Genomic DNA, 16,864 nt, shown 5'->3' with positions numbered 1-16,864 from the left:
AGGAGTGCTCTGCTGCGATAATAGCACTGCTCTTTAATCACCCCTGGACAACTCTGTCCCCTCAGCGTCACCTCCTCTCGCTCAATTGTTATCTCTGGCCTAGTGGAGAATGGCCCTGCAGATTACACTGTGCTGCTCATCTCCCTCAGCATCCACCCACCCCTGCCCCGTGTCCCTGGGGGGACTGCACAGCAAAATCCACAGTGGGGATATCTCAGGGTGGTCAAATATCTTAGTAATGCAATGAAATACAGAAGAATTTGCATAAAACCCCAGGACATCCTCTAATACAATTGCTGATAATTTCTGATCTCGGTTAAACACAAAATAAGATGAAGGCACCAAGGGGTGCCAGGGGAGTAACGTCACCCTTCCTAATCCAGAGGCAGTAAATGCACAGGAACCACCAGGCAGGTTGTAGCAGAGCTGTGAGGCTCCCTGAGATTGTGAACATGAGCAAGAAGCTCGATCCAGCCCTTCCATGAGCACGGGGAGCCCAGAGGTCTGACCTCCCCAGCCGGCCTCCCACAGGCACCCTGGTACCATGGAATCATTCCGGCTGGAAAGGCCCTCTGAGCCCAACCATTAACCCAGCACTGCCAAGCCCACCGCTAAACCATGTCCTTACAACCACATGTTTGTTGAACACTTCCAGGGATGGTGATTCCACCACTGCCCTGGCCAGCTCCAGTGCCTGGCCACCCTTTTCCATGAGGGTGACAATCCATGGGGGGTGACAAACACTTGCTGCTCTTTGCCACCAGCTCTCAGTAAAGCTCCGGAGATGTTCATGACCGAACTGGCCGAAAAGCCACAAATGACCCAAAGTGGCCAAGAGAAAGAACAAGGGGAAGTCCAGGACCTGGCAGCCCCTGTGGAGGGATCAGTGCTGGGGGCCACCATGGCCTGGGTGTGGGGCTGAACTGGGGGTGCTGGGCCATGCTGGGGTCACTGGGATGAGCTGGAAAGTGCTGGCTGCAGGCATGTGAAGCACTGGAATAAACTTGGGGGTGTGTGGGACAGGGAGTGTGGGCTGATTGAGGGAATGCGTGTGTGGGGTGCTGGGCACAGCTGGGGGCACTGGGCTGTACTGGGAACGGGGCTGCGCGTGAGGTGAAGGTCCTAAAGGGGGACACTGATCTGAACTGGGGCCGCTGGTCTGAACTGGGGCCGCTGGTCTGAACTGGGGCCGCTGGTCTGAACTGGGGCCGCTGGTCTGAACTGGGGGCACTGGTCTGAACTGGGGACGCTGGTCTGAACTGGGGGCACTGGTCTGAACTGGGGCCGCTGGGCTGTGCCGGGGCCGGCCCTGCGGGTACGAAGCGCTCGGGCCAGCCGGGGCCGTGAGGCGCTGGGTCCGGCGGCGCTGTGGCCGCAGCCGGGAGGTCCCGCACGGCCCGGCCCGGCCCGGCCCGACCTGGCCCAGCCCCGCACGGCCCCTCCGCTCCCCCGTGTGCCGGCGGAAGCGGAAGGCGCGGCGGCGGGGCCCTTCCTGCGGGCCGGCATGGGCGAGAGCACCAGCCCCATCAGCGTGATCCTGGTGAGCTCGGGCAGCCGCGGCAACAAGCTGCTGTTCCGCTTCCCGTTCCAGCGCGGCGCCGAGCACCCCGCCGCGCAGGACAGTAAGTGCTCGATGCGGCGGGGACCGGCCCGGGGGTGCGGCCGCACCTGCCCCGCGCCCGCAGGAGCCTCCGCCGCGGCCGCCGCCGCCCCCGGGAGGGGGGCTTGGCATCCTCCCCGTGGGGGTGTGGTGCTCCACTCGCAGCCCTCGCAGCCCTCTTGGGACCTGGCATCCCTCCCACTGTCTGTGGGGACCTAGCACCCCTCACATCGTCCGTGGGGACCTGGCACCCCTCACATCGTCCATGGGGACCTGGCACCCTCACATACCCACCCTCCGTGGGGGTCTGTGTATACTTGCCCGCCCCCCACCCCAAACACCTCAGGCCGTCGCTGTGTACCTGGTACCCCTCACACCTCACACTGTCTGTGGGTTCCTGACACCCACACACACCCCCCTCACACTGTTTACAGGGACTTGGCATCCTTCACGCTGTCTGTGGGTACCTGGCACCGCTCACATAGCCACCCTCCATGGGGGGCTATGTGTACCTGTTACCACCCCTCCAAAAAAACCCCTCACACTGTCTGTGTGTACCTGGCACCCCGCACACTGTCCATGAGGACCTGGCATCCCTCACTCCCCCACCCTCCATGGGGGCCTGGCACCCCTCAGACACCTCTCATATCCCTGAGAATGCCCTGGCACTCCTCACAACCCCTCCTGGGCATCTGGTACCCCTCAAACACCTCCAGGTTCCCAGGCACCCCTCACACCCCACAGTTATTGGGCTACATTAGTGCCAGGTGTTATTACTGACCCTGGGCCTTGTTGCTGTGCCTGGGGTGGATGAATCCTGGGGGTTTGGGAGCTGCAGGGGAAGGAGGAGGCAGGGTGAGAAGTGAAGGCACTTATTAGGGAGAGAGGGTTCAGAAGATACCTTGAGCTTTAACCAATAATGGGTAGAAACTATTTAACTGTAGTCCCTGGTGTTGAATAATGGACTGGAGGAGGTTTAATTTCTCCAGAAAAACAGGACCGTGGAACTGTTCGGTTGCCAGCATTGGTTGTATCTCTTCCTCCAAGGCTCCTGATCCAGGACAGTGCCTGGGGCTGGACTTGGAGCAGTGTCAGTGCTATAGCACGGACCTAAAGGTGCTATGGAGTGGTGAGGCTGTTTGACTCTGCTCCTGTGCTGACTGCTGTGTGTCATGAGAGGTTTGACACCCCTGCTTGGGCTGTGAGTCACTTTTTACCAGGAGAGAATCATCTTTAAATCCCTTTTCATTTTTATAGGTAAAATCTGAAAAGATTTTTTTTGGCTGACTGCTTCCCTCCCACTCTGCTCTTGCTTTTTGATGGTAAAGGATTTCCCTTCCTGTGACTGCACTTGTGTAGCATCACCACTGTCCCAAAACCTGGGCAATAATGAGGGAAATACAGTGGTCAGAATTCCACTTTCCAGTCTCTCGATCTGCAAACTGGTACTTGTGTCAATTTCTGTAAATGTTTTACTTTCTCCTCTTCATCCCCTGAAGAGTAAAAAACCTGTTTCTCCTATTTGTTTAATGTGTTTTCTAGTGAGAATAGAAAAACACACAGTCACCCTTATTTAAGGAGATATTTCCATGATAAACTTGTCTTTGTCTTTTGCTTCAGACAAACCAAGGAGTCGATACGCCGTGAATGGCTCTGGTGACACCACAGAAGATCAAGATGGGGACTCCAGGTAGGGGGAAAACATTTCTCCTTGCCTAAGAGTTTGAAACAGATCAGAGGTGGCCTCCTGACCTCTTGCCTCCTGGTTTCTAGGCACATTCCCTCTGACTGCGTAGAAGACAACCTGCCAAAAAATGCTTTAACACCAAGTTATGAGCAACCTGGAGCTTAGTTATGAGTCTCATGAGGGAATGCCACTGAACCTGTTGTTTTCAGGACAAGGTGTAGGTCAGGTATTTTGTGCTTGTTAGAAAGGCAGTGCTATCCTTTCAGAACTAGGGGTATTAATCCTTTGGCAAAATTCCACTTTTCTTTACCTGCCTACCTCTAACTGGACACATTATTCAGTTGCCTCAAATTCTTCCCTAGCTTGTGTAATTATTGTATGGAATTGCTGTGCACTAATGAATAACTAATTTTGTTCCTCCAGATATAGTTGCCGTTGTGTCAGTGACATAGTAAAAAGGAAACTGAGACTTAAAGATAGTTTTTTAATTACAGGAAATCACTGGGTAACATTTGCACTGGAAGTAGGCAGCGTGGTGTATGCACGTATGGATGGACCCTCTAATTAGTTTTTGGTAGAACATTTGAAATCCGCTGCATAGTTCTAAATTTATCACTACTAGATATGAGATAAATCTGGGAGAGGAAAAGGGTTATTTTGTCTGTTGGCCCATAGTTCAGTTGCAGATCTTTTTTGTGATTCGTGTTTTAATCTCCAAGATTAATAAAAGGGGGGTAGTTGCTGATCTTCACTCAGAGTACAAAAGGAGTAATCATCACTGTTCCCCAGGAAGGAATGTAAGCTTGTTCTTAAGTTTATGGCTGAGGATGGTGTAGCTGAAATTAGAATCACCCATGACAATAAGCATCATCAATTCATTTGGTTTTCCAGGACTGGGATCTTATGGAAACACATTTTGCTTGAGGTCATTGGTATCTCCTGCCTTTTCTGGTGCCTTTGAAACCTTCAAACACAACCTTTTGGTGCCTGCCCAGTGAGTGCAGCACAAAGAAGGCACAGCTCCAGTGGGAGCACATTTGGTAGCTGGTGAGTGGTGTTTCACCCTGGGCTGTGGGTGGCAGGAAGTCAGTGCACTGCTTACCCCAGGGATTTTGCTGGTTGCTGTTTGGACCCCTGGCTCTGGTATTTCCCTAAAACAGATTAGGATGGTGTTGGAATGATGCCAACTTCTGTCTGATACTGATTCTTGTGGCCTCTGCCATTTTGGCAGGTTGGACCGGGCACTTCATATGTAGCTGTTTGTTGGATGTTGCCTGTGTTGCTGAACTACTGTGATACAATATGTGGTTACTGCAGTGATGTAGGAAAAGCTTTTATCCCTTCAAATGATGAGAAAACTGCCACTGTTTTCCTGAAACTGGTTTTAAATAGAGTGAATGTGCTGGCACATAACCTGTGTTAATCAAATACAAATAGATTATTTCATTGTCCAGGACCCTGGGCTTGAAAGTTTGTGCTTAATCTCCTGGTCAGGTATTTGTTAGTAAACTTGCAGTGTTGAAAAGAATTTATTTGGATCTGTCTGTATCTGCCATGCACACGAAGGGAAAATAGAAGAGGAGTAGCATTTCTGTTGCTCTGAAAATGTTGGTTCTCCTAGAGAGGTCCAGCACACAACTTGTGCTGCTTACATGGCTGGGCACCTGCTTTCCAAAATTCAAAAGCTCTTTTACAGTCCTATTTGTTTGCAGTTTGTTTATTGAGAAGCTGTTAATTTGTATTAGACAAGAGAAGGTTTGTAGGCAAACTTAATATCTTTCACTGACTGATACAGGTGGAAAAAATATTCAAGTTTTAGGCACACAGATGCTTCTTCCAGCAGGAAACAAAAAAACACATCTTCAAAACTGTGTTCAACGGATTGCTCAGAGTTTGATTTGTGTCAGACCATTTTAGGAGTAACAGCAGTTGGTGCCTTGTAGTAGAAGAGATTCTGAGGGGACAGTGGAGGAAAAAGGGGCAGATCCCCCGTGGAGAATGAGGTGGATGTGATTTGTAAATAGGAAAGGAAAGGAGTTTTGTATCATTTCCAGAACGAAGAGTTGGGAAAAGATTCCTTTAAATCCCTGCATGTCAGTAGCATCTGTGGATGGTTTTGGTGGCACAAACTGAGGCTTTGGAGTGGGCAGACTGGTAGGTTGAGTTGGTGGTGTATGGCAAGATGGATAATGTTTGTAGGGTTGGGTCTTTCTCATGTTTTCATGTTTAGTAGCAAATGTTATTTCAGATTTATCTTGTAGCTGCAATAGTTCTTTTACGAGGTCTGGATTAATCCTTTTTCATACTGAATGGCTGTATTTAATTTTTGAGCAATCTAGCACTAACTGTCCTAGGTTTGCTTTTTCCCTAAGCTATTGGAACTCAGATCAGTTAATTGTGAGCTGACCTTTCCTGCAGCAGTTGAGGTGTATATATTTCTTTAGGGCCTCAGAAAGGACAGAATTAGATCAGTTTACGTGCCTTAACTCCATTTCTCTATGACATATTTGTATACATAATTGGATTTCTTTAAGCCTCCAGTCTCAATTTCCTGGTCATTGTTATGCTTTTTAATTTTTTTTTATAGACAGTGGCAGCCTGTTCATGATAAACCTCCCTCCAGGTTACTGGGGTGTGTTTGTTTGTATTAATTTCTGCCAGTGGAGCTGTACTGGGCCTTCAGAATATAGATTTTACTTCCTGTTAAAAGCAAGTTGAGCAGCAAAAGTGGTTGAGGTGTGTGGATGGTGGCCATGCAACAAAAAGGTATTCAGAAGACTGTTACTGTCAAAACAAATTTCCTGTCAAGTGTCTCTCTTTGTTGGCTCCTTCTCAGCCTTTCATCATTTGCTCTTTTTAAAAACATCCTTCAGTTTTCTGAGTGCTTTTCCAGGAATACATTTCCCCCCCTCTCAGCTTATGGAGATGTCTGCCAGCCTTTATTTTTTTTTCCCTGAAAAAAACGTGAGGCAATGACTCCTTTTGAAGCTGTAAGATAATGCTTTATTAAATTGGTTTGAAATGGGGTTTTGTAGCTTTTCTGAAGGTGGTGTAGTCAGCAAGCAAAAATTCCAAGGAAGAGGCACGTATAGTAACATATGTTACACCAGACTCTGCACTTTTAGTGGCATAACTGACTGACTGGAGGAGGTTCAGCAAATTTGGTAGCACTGATGTCATTAATTGGCCAAACGCTTCTGTTATAAAAAACCCCAAGTTAGTGACAAACAAGGATTTGACTGTCCCTTTCTAACAAACAGTAGTTCTCCTGTGATAACATTTCTGTCTCCTCTGTCCCTCTTTCACTGGACTCCAGTGTTCTTCCTTGTATTTGTTCTGAAAGGCTTCCTTTCTGTCAGCCTGTGCTTTTCCATTCATCCACCCATCCCTTGAAACCCCCTTCCTGTAATATCACCCCCTTTGTGTAGGTTGTCATTTAGGTTCTCTGAGTTCTCTCTTCAGCATGACCAGCAGAAATCTGCTGTGTTCTGTACTAAGTAAATGTTGGAGGTTTTCATTGTATCTCCCCTTTTTCATGTGGACAGTGTAAGGCTTTTATCAGATTAATTTTTCAGTATATTTAGGACATTTGTTTCAGGAAGCGAGTCCTTTTGTTAATGCGGGGGGGGTGTGGAGCTGTTGACTTTAAATGGAAACAGGTATTTCTGATACAAAAGTGAGCACAGCTGCTTACAGAGCCCTGCTCTGTACACCTGTTAGATGGAAAGGTTTTGGATTCTTTGCCTTGAAAGCTTCTCCTCTCTAAGTTTGTACTTAACTGCCCGGGGCAGACAGACAATGACTTCACCTGTCCTGCAAGTGTGGCCAGGTTGGACCTGCTGTGTGGATCCCTGGGGGAGCAGCAGTGGTTCTGTGGGCCTTTACAAAACCCTACAACAATAAACACTGGGCATCCTGTTTTCCTAAGTCTTGTGGGTTATGGAAGCACCAGAATGAGTTGGGAAAAGCTGTGGGTCATTTGGGGCTGCATGGGATGTCTTTGGGGAAAATGACAGGAGTAAACTGAAGTGTAGGATCTGCTCTAAATCAGGCTGCAACCTCTCCTGTTTCTCTTAAGGTAAGCATGAATTAAAAAGGGTGGTGCAAATCCAGCTCCATAAATGCAGTGTTTTGTGGGAAAACACATTGCAGCAGCAAGGACTACGTTGCCTTAGCCTGTTTACTCCGTGTTGTCAACCTAAGCCTGCAGTATATCCCTGGAATTCACCTTCCATTAACTTTTGACTCCTCTCAACAATTATATTTCCTTTACAGGAGTTTAACCCTTAATAGTTCATCCTAGTTTTTAATATTATCTCTTTTTTTTCTTTTGTATTTTGTGTACTTGCCTCGTTTATTTTCTTTTGTTGTGTTTTGTTTTGTGTTTATGGCCATGTTCCCATTTCAGAGACCAATGTCCTCTAACTGATGAGCAATTGGTTTCGGGGTAAGACCAAACGTTCTAAACAATCACTTTTGTCTAGAATGGCTTTCCTTTCTCACCATCCTTTTAATTGTGCTTTGTTTCTGGTTTCTGTTTTACACCGAATGATGAGATAATTACACGCTAAATCACAGTGTCTGTAGGAAATGTATTGCTAAAGGTTTGTGCCAGGATAATTACAAAGGTCCTACTAACATTTCTGTGCTTCCTGTAGGGATTATCCAGGATGGGTGTGGTACTGTCCCTTCCGTGAACCGGGAAGAGCTGTGAGAATGCGACCAATAAAGCCTTGGCATTGTAGTCATTCCAGCAAGGAGCCCTAAACCAAATTGCTTTCTGAGAAGCAATGACTTAGAAGTGCAGATCGCTGAGCAAACTATTTAATCCCAGAGTAATGATGGAGAGCTCTTCAGAGACCAGCTGTGCTGGTTGCTTGCTCTTGGTGCCCCACTAGGCTAAATGGGATGTGAGGTAAAGGTGCTTAACCACCCAGGGGTCCCAGAAGTCAAAAATGCATCTCTAGTCCTTACTTAACATAAACCTCACCTGGATACTCATGTCCGGTCCTAAACTCCTTCAAAGAAGAATTCTTCATAAAAACCTTGCTTTGAATTCCTGTGGCACAGAAAAAGCTATTATCTGTTCTTGGGGGAAAAAATGAATTTGTGTTTGAGGTTATTTCCCCCCCGCCTCCTTTTCCACGTGCTGTTGCTGTGTAGAGCTCGTGATAGGAGTGGTAGGATATTTTGGGCAAAGCAAAGCTTTTGTTTATTGTATTTACTTTCTGCCTGCTGAATTCCTTAATACAGGAGAAGTTTGCTTCCCTCTGGAATTCACAGTGCTCAGACTAATCTCATAAACGGAGAAGGGACTGTTACTGCCCAATTGCAAAACCTAATCTGCTTCTAACAAACTCCTGGGCTCTGATAAGTCAGTATTTTAAGGCCATTTTAATAAACTTCAGAGATTGGAAAATGAGTCTTAAAATATTTAAAGTAAAAGTGTTATTTTCTAAGACGAGATGATGAATTGAAATGATGGGAATAACACATCTGTTGTCCCTCAGCCTCCCTATTGTCCTGAGGCCTGAGAAATGTCTAAATTATATAGAGCATTGGGGGAAAAAAACCCCAAACCAGCCAAACCAATAAATCCAGGCTGTCAGAGGAGGAGAATGGGGCTGGAGTGCAGGTGACTCTTGGGAGAGCCAGTGGTGATCCAGGTGTCTGTACCCATCAGGGAGCACCTATCCCAGGGTTATCTGTCCTGAGTGTGTCATCCAGCACTCTCCCAGACAGGGAAGTCCCTGCTAGTGAGAAGATGCTGAAGACTTGCCAAAATCACCCTTTTAATCTCCTCCCTCCCCACAGAGTCCTGTACAAGGTGGGGCAGGCAGGGCTGTGGTGTCGTGAGCTCTCCTGGGGGAACTGCTGAGCTCTTCCCTTCAGCACCACGTTTGTCTGTTAGAAGATCTGCTGGTGTAATTCCTTGTGAAAGTCATCACAGTGATCAGTTTTCCAGCTCCCAAGGTATCCTTTGCCAAGGCTGGAGGAGGGAACTCATTTCTTAGCAGCAAGCTGACATTTTCTAGTTTGCCCTCCTTCTCCCTTCACCCCCCAAACATATGCTGATTTTGGATCCATGTTATTATCATCTTCCTGGCTCCGTGACAAGCCTATTTTAACAGCTGAGCAGGGCAAAAAGAGGAGGAAAAACTCACTGCTGTCATGGGGACTTTTATCCTCTTTTGAACGGGATCTCCAGGGACTGTCAGTCCAGGTCCTGCCCTAATTATTCCCGAACTTCCTGAGCTGTGCAGCCCAGTGCAGTGGCTGAGGAGTGTGGGCTCTGGAGTCTCTGACCAGTCTCCCCATGTCTCTTCTTGCCCTTGGCTTGGAGTTTGGAGCAGGGCAGGCCGGGATTTGGAAGTTTGTACACAGCTGCTCCTTCCATAAACCAAACGTGAGCCAGCCATGCCCCAGCGTGCTGTGGGCAGGGAGAGCTGTTTGTGCAAACACCAGAGGCTCTGACAGTTTATAAAGCCCCTGTGTGGTCCTTCATCTCCAGTACTTGTAGGTCTAATAAAAGAAATTTCCCCTGGGTCCCACTAAAGACCTGGCTCTGTGTGCATTTGTCTTAATTTCTGCAGTACTCCATAACTCAGAGAGAAGCAGGAATATGGTGCATTAATTCCTTCTCTGAGCACTGAGGGCTCACTTGTGGCCAAGAGATAAGGTGATTGCAGCACACACCCACGCCTGCCCTCTTCTCTGAGTGATACTGGGTTATCTGGGATACCTGCCTGCTGGAGGGGGATGGTCTGCCAGGGGCACACATCCCTGAACGTAAATAAAGGAGATGAAATAAACATTTTCATTCTTAAAAAAAAACGACTCTCGTCAGAAACTGCTTTGAAATTCATTTGGTTAAAATGGGAACCTCTGGGAAAGTCAGATGAGGAAAGAACTTGTTAATAAGCAGCCTTGCACTGCTCCTGTTATATAGAGCAACAGTTTTACTCCAGCAGCTGAGGTTCTCTTCCCTGTGGATTTGAGCCTCACTGTCTCAGGGGACACCCTGAGGAAAACAGGCGTGTGTAGAGACCAGTCCAGTGTTGTGAGACCATCAGGAAGAGCAGTTGCAGAGTTCTTCCCTTGTCACACTGGGTTCTTACCCATTTTTGCAGCAGTAGCTGTGTTTTCCAGGGCAGACTCCTTGTAGATGCTTCCCTTCTTGCCACCACTGGTCCAGTAACACCATGGTTGGCGTTGGGAAGGGCCTGCCCTGCCATGAATTTGATTTATCGAATGAGAAGGCCCAGGTGAGGCCAGGCCAGGTCTGCTGACCACAGGTCACCTGTGGAGTGAGAAACTTGGGGTCTCACTGATGAGCTTGGGGAACGGAAGGACAAGTGTTGGCTGTGTGTTTCCTCTAATTGAATCAGCTCTTTCTTGCCCTCCCCTCTGCCATACTGGGTGGCTTTTAAGATCTCTGTTGTGCTTGAGTGACAGGCTGTGTCAATATGTAGTTGCTTAGTAAGTTCATTAACCTGCAGCTAAATCCAGGCAATGGCTAACTCCAGCTGTTTTTATATTTAAGCAAACTGCCTCTAATCTTTCCAATGTATTTTGCCAAGCATGTAATTAAATAAGCATGACCCTGCAGTCTTTGTCGTGAATGCTTCCTGTTTTATAATTGTGATGATCTGAGAGATGTAATTTAGGGGTCCTTAATTTTACTTAATTGGTGGTACTCCAGGTACAGCAATTTACTTACAATTTACAACACCTTATAAACTTCTGAGTTAAATATATCAGTATTTGGAGGAGTGTTCTGGGGGTGTGCTTTTTGAAAGCTGTAATAACTTCTGTTTCTGCTCTTCAAGGTTTTCAGATGTCATCCTGGCAACAATTTTGGCTACCAAATCAGACATGTGTGGCAAGAAGTTCGAGCTGAAGATCGATAACGTTCGCTTCGTTGGCCATCCCACCTTGCTCCAGCACGCCCTTGGGCAGGTACGGTCTGAGCTCCCCTCTGGGGACCTTCCCTCCTCACAAACTGCCTGGCTTTAGTGAGGAAACTTGGGATTCAGAACGTGCCTGTCTGGCTTTTCATCCTGGTTTTACTTCCTGGTGCTCCAAGCTGTCTTTTACTCACTCCCAGATAAATATGGTGAGTGGCCAACTGAGGGGGCTGTGTCAGTGACCACAGAAACCCTCTTCTGGTTACTGTGGAAAACACTCTGGCTGAGGAGAAGTAATACTAAGCAGTCCAGCTCAAAAAAGCTGTTTCTACCTATTTTAGTTACCACAAGTTAGCTTTGCAGCACCTCTAATTAATATGGCAGTTAAAAAAACCCCACCACCCAAACCCTTTACAAATGCTAAAAGCTGCATCAGCCTTGTTTTGGCTTTTAACTCTTCCTGAAGATGATCCACAAGACTCAGGTGGAATATGTAGGATGTTGAAAGAGGTCTAAAATTTTCTTGTGGACCAGGTCAGGCTGTTGTTTGCATTGAGACTTTACTCCGTGGCCTGTGTTTTAGCTGCTTGGAATGAAAGCAGTTTGCCACCTAGGCTGTTAAAAAGGTCCTACACAGATCCAGGAAAGAACTGACACTATTCTGTGTGCCAAATATCCCTTGTCCTGTTCTTTCTCCCTGATCAACTGTAAAAATGAATTGGTCTTTGTTAATTTCTGAATCCAGCACTGATCTCTGTCACTGAGCTGCTTTGCTCTCATTTTTCATCAAATTTGCTAAGTCATTCCTTTTTCAGGAAAAAAAAATCTGCTTGCCAATTCTGCCATGCTTTCTAGCTATAATTAGAGGTAGAAACAGATTGTTAGTAACTGCTTCTTGATATTTAGAGGACCAGGCTGCTTTAATCCCAGCAAGGAGCTGGCCTGAAGCCTTAGAAGATTCAAGTGTTCCACTTTGAAGCTCAGTTGTGAATCTACAGGAAATGTGATGGAGGATCACCAAGACTGAGTCCTGAAAAGTTTAAACTGTCTTGGAAGACAGAATTCCAGTGTGCTCATGGTGTGTAAGTCCATCAGACAGGCAGGTGGTGAACCAGGCCCAGAGTCTGTGCAGGGACTCCAGCCAGGGGCAGAAGGAGACAGGAGCAGAGAGACAGGGCTGGAGGACAGGGCTGCAGTGCTGAACATCCAGGAGACAGCACATCCAGCAGATCCAAGCTCCATCCAGGAGACAGCACATCCAGCAGATCCAAGCTCCATCCAGGAGACAGGCACACCTCTGGGGCCCTGGGCTGAGCTTAAATGGGGCCCCCAGATCATGGACTAGGGGTGTGTGTGTGGGGACCCAGCTGGGGCTGCTCAAGGCCATGAAGACCTTTTGGTGCCCCCAAGGCCCTGACAGCAGTGGCCTGTTCTCCCTCAGATGAGTTTCCTTTATTTCACTAATCTCATCTGAAAGGCACAACTTCCTAAATGTGGTGTAAATGAGGTTGAAAATTCACATCTGCATTTTTTCACCACATATTACACATTCTCTCCGCTCTCCAGTCAGTTTAATCCTCGTTGCATGAAATGTCACTTCATTTCAGTTTATCTAAGTAAATTAAATTAGGGCAAATAAACAAAGTTATAAAGTGCTGTAAACACTTTTTAGTTACTTCTTGTAGGATCTTCTTTCTGGGTGTGTCTTATCAGCCATGGAGCACCCCAGAACTTTCTAGAGTCCAGAATCTTCTAGACCTGGCAGCCATCTCTGCTAGTTCACCTCAGTCTAAATCTGGGACCCTCCTGCAGTCAGGAGGAAGCTGGATGGAGGTCCTTTCCCATGGAACACAGGCAGGAGCACTGGAACACTAGAACTTGGCAGCCTCTGCTTTGGGTTTCCTCAGAGTTTTAATCCATGGGACAGCTCAGCAAATTCTTACTCAGATGAGATTCAGAAGTTACAAGAGCACAAATACCTCCTCCTGTGTGCCAGACTGCCTTTTATGTAGCAATGTTTTGAATTCTTCAAATTCCTTCAGCATTTTGTTTTCAAACTTAGTCTTTTCTTCTTTTGTTTTTGTTTTTTTTTTTTCTGGACAGGAGGTGATATGAAATCCAGCCTGCATCCCAACTGTTGTTAGTGCTGGTAGTTTCTTTCATTTTTAAGGAAGGAACAGGATCAGTCCTTACACTTGGAAATGCTTTTGAGTCTTTCCTGAAACTCACAAGAAATCCTGGAACCTGTAACTGCAGAACAAATAAAACACAGCGGAGTGGCTTTACCACCCTTCACTGCCTCTTTCATAGAACAACATTTTCACTTCAGAAAAAAACAAAACAAAAATATGTATCACCTTTTAGTTTTTCTTATTTTTGAGACTTCAGAGATGGACTGAGCAGTTCCCTGCTGGTGGTGGGGATCTGTGGGGAAGGGTGGGTGCAGCTGTGCCTTTACCAGCTGCTCTGCTTTTGCCCCAGCTCAGGTGCTACCCTTAGGCTGGGACTGACCCTTGGGTTGGTTGGGTGTTTATCCTGGCAGGTTGCAGCTGTGTGGGATTGGGTTCGGCAGGGAGTTTCAGGGCAGGCAGGAATGTCCTCTGCATTTTGTGCTCCATCTTGTGGCGATGCTTGTCCTTCATCAGGATGTGCAAATTCCACCTGCTCGTCTTGGCTCCCACTGTTCCTCCTCACCAGGAAGTCTGAGCCTGCCTTAGGGATGGAGCTCTGTGCTGCAGGGAGAAGAGAGGGGCTGGAGAATGTCTTTGAAATCCTGTAGGAAGGGAAAATCAAACCTTTTATTTTAGCAATGTTGTTCTTGAGCATATTTTTTCTGATAAGAGCAACAGCTTGTTACAGGATGCAGTTTGAATGGGGGATTTGAGGAAAGGAAAGAATAGGTGTGGCCTGGGATGAGAAATCCTGTGGACTTCTCTGCATGTCTGTATATGACTATGTCTATATGTCTATCTATATATGACAGTTATAAGGATGACCCTTATGATGCTAAAATGCAATAGCAAAGACACCAAATAAGACTGCTGTCTTACCAGTTTCCATTGTCATGACCAAAATGCTTTGGTTTAAGTCTTCACAGCTGCTCAGCAAAAGGTACTGTTGTAGAGTAACTGTGACACTTTAATTAAAAAAGAAAAAAATCATAGCTTTATTTTTTACAAGTCAAATTTGATGATATAATTTGATTTGTGTGCTCTCCTAGCAAACTTGTTGTATAACTTTATATATGCTTTTTAATTTCTTTCCCTTTGTTACTGCTCCAGCTGACACTAGCCTGTGGGATTTTTTAAAAAATGTTTTTCAGGTGTCCAAAACTGATCCCTCACCAAAGAGAGAGATGCCCACTATGATTCTGTTCAACGTGGTGTTTGCACTAAGGGTAAGGACTGTTTTCATTCCATCTGGCAGTGTGATGTGCCTCAGATGTATGACAGAGTGCAGTGGGCTCACATTCCAGTGATCTCTTGCAAAACATTCAGTTCCTGATTTTATTTGGATATTTTAATATGAAACAACAAAACCTAAACACGTAGAATATGACACTGAGAACTGTGAAATTTTCCAGCCCGGTGGAAAACAATTTCAGTTGTTTGCTTCAGGACATTTTCCAGAGATTTTGGTTTCAAATACCCAGAGTGTAAAGGCAGGAAAGCACTTTGCAAAACAGATAATGAACCCAGCTGCCAGCCCTGTGTGTGTCTTGTCTTCTGCCATGAGTGAGCTGCAGTCTGCTGTGGTTTTGGTGGACCCTGCAGGTGAGCCCTGTCCCACTAAGCTGTAAAAGAGAGCAGCCTGGGCCTGGCCTGGGTGTCAGGGGCTGCTCTCTGAGTGCTCTGCTCCTGCCCAGGAGCTGCTCAGCACAGGATGCTGAACCCTGTGACTCTGTGCAGCTCACACCTGGGGGGCTGGTTCTGCTCCAGGGCCAGTGGCTCGTGCCTGGCCAGCCTGGGGAGTCAGCCCCCCACCACAGCCTTGGGCACCCCCAAATTGCTCCCTGCAGAGTCAGGAGCCTGCTCTGGGCACTGTTTGGAGCCCTTACTCACGCTGTGTGACACAGAGACACGTGCCTTTGCTCGGTGCCTCCAGGCTTGTTTTATAATTCATGGGCAGTGTTTGAAAGCTGCCTCCCCTCAGCAGTGAGATCACTGTAAAGGGAGAGTGCCAGGGAGCAGCAGCTGAGCAGCTAAATGAGAAGAAGGTACAAGTGAGGAATAAAGAGGTTTTGATGCTCTGCAGAAACCTGGAACGAATACGTCATTTCTGCTTGGAGTTTTTATTCAGGCCGACTCTGTTGACTAAATGTTGGTGTTGAGGGATCCTGGCACGGCCATTAGGTGGTATAAAGCCCTAGAAATTTCATTATGTTCAAGTATTATTTGATTTCTGAGCTCTGGCTTTCTCTTCCCAGCCCACTGGTTGTTTAAAAATAAAAGAGGGAGCTGGAATAGCTGTCTTTATGGAAATGGTTGATTTTTGCTCAGCTGGATATAATGTCATGATTTAAAAGCCTCCAGCTCCTTTCTTGTGCAAGGACCTTCTTTTTTTTTTTTCCCCTCTTAGCACTATTACCTTTTATACCCCTGGCTTTCCAGTGGTGAATAACATGGACGTGGCCCCAGCCCAATGTCTTGTCCTCAGCTGAGGAGCAGGTTCCACACAAGGCAATTATCCCAGCAATCAGTCTAAATAAAGCAAGAAATCATGCACTGAGCTCTGCTTTGGGACACCCTTCGGTCAGGAAGTGCTGAATTTGCAGTTCAGGAGTTGGTTTTACATTTCACACGTGCAGAGAGGTTGTTTTGGTGTGTGGATGAAGCCCCATGCTTTGGCTGCAGGGAGGTGTGTTGGGATGCACGTGCAAGCACAAACACTGGGGCACATGAGTCATGTGGCAGCAGAAACCGACGCTCTTTCATTCCCAAGAGCTTGGTGAAGGGCAGTGAAGACTTTATCTAGCTCACATTTTTCCAGCATCTAATTTCTAGTGGTTCTAGGAAAACTTGCTTTTTTTTTTGTGCCCTTCAGCTGTGTGATGACACTGATGTCACTGTGCGTGTGAGGCACCACTGAATCCGTGTGCCAAGTGAGACACTCTTAGTCCACAGAGAGCAGTCGAGTTTCTGGAAGGTGCTGTCCAAGAGGCACAGGGGAATTTTTTTGCTAGGATGGAGTAGTGCAGCCCAGAGGGTGGGTGGGGGCCCTCTGAGATAAAGATGAGTGTCCATCTGCAGGGGGCAGACAGAGCAGGCAAGGACCCAAGTGCTATAATCAGCACTGACCCTGCTGTGTTTGAGCTTCAGGGTTACCAACGTGTCGTGACTCAGCAAGAACAGCGGAATCAAAAAAGTGATGAGTCATGGTTTGCTAGTTTACATGCCAGGGGATCATTTGCCAGAAGTTTAAATTCCTTTAAATGTCTTAACAAACATGAGGCAGCTGCTGACTCATGCTGGAGCCACCACTGCCCCCCCTCGCCCCCCTTGGCAGCTGTACTTACATGATAGATTTTTCCAGGGACTCGCACGAATGCCGTGGGAGTAACAAGCCATATTTGTGAAATGTTTGGGAGTGTAAATCCAAATCCATTTGGATCTGGGAGGAAATTGTTGGTCATGTGCTGGTAATTCTAACTTAGTTATTGCCTTGTCAGTC

At 47.0% G+C, this 16,864-nt stretch overlaps 1 protein-coding gene across 5 annotated transcripts in view; it reads left to right on the top strand.

Annotated features, from left to right (window-relative positions):
- Positions 1 to 1,489: 1,489 nt before the first annotated feature.
- The window catches only part of NPRL3 (NPR3 like, GATOR1 complex subunit), a 42,076-nt gene continuing 26,701 nt past the window's right edge, over positions 1,490 to 16,864 (top strand). Inside the window, exons 1-5 of one of the 5 annotated variants that reach the window (XM_050317222.1) lie at positions 1,490 to 1,622; positions 3,221 to 3,290; positions 7,696 to 7,734; positions 11,117 to 11,246; positions 14,517 to 14,591. In XM_050317222.1, the coding sequence (XP_050173179.1) occupies positions 1,505 to 1,622; positions 3,221 to 3,290; positions 7,696 to 7,734; positions 11,117 to 11,246; positions 14,517 to 14,591 (432 nt within the window). In that variant the 5' untranslated portion in view covers positions 1,490 to 1,504. Of the gene's footprint in view, positions 1,623 to 3,220; positions 3,291 to 7,695; positions 7,735 to 9,768; positions 10,553 to 11,116; positions 11,247 to 14,516; positions 14,592 to 16,864 lie in introns of those variants that run through there. The other 4 variants (XM_050317227.1, XM_050317223.1, XM_050317226.1 and 1 more) reach the window with 4 other exon arrangements.

The sequence above is a fragment of the Myiozetetes cayanensis genome, unplaced genomic scaffold, assembly GCF_022539395.1.
Source record: "Myiozetetes cayanensis isolate MyiCay16 unplaced genomic scaffold, myiCay2020 scf20-37, whole genome shotgun sequence".
Taxonomy (NCBI): domain Eukaryota; kingdom Metazoa; phylum Chordata; class Aves; order Passeriformes; family Tyrannidae; genus Myiozetetes; species Myiozetetes cayanensis.
The sequence above is the reverse complement of the archived record's forward strand: the minus strand, read 5'-3'. Positions and strand labels throughout refer to the sequence as shown.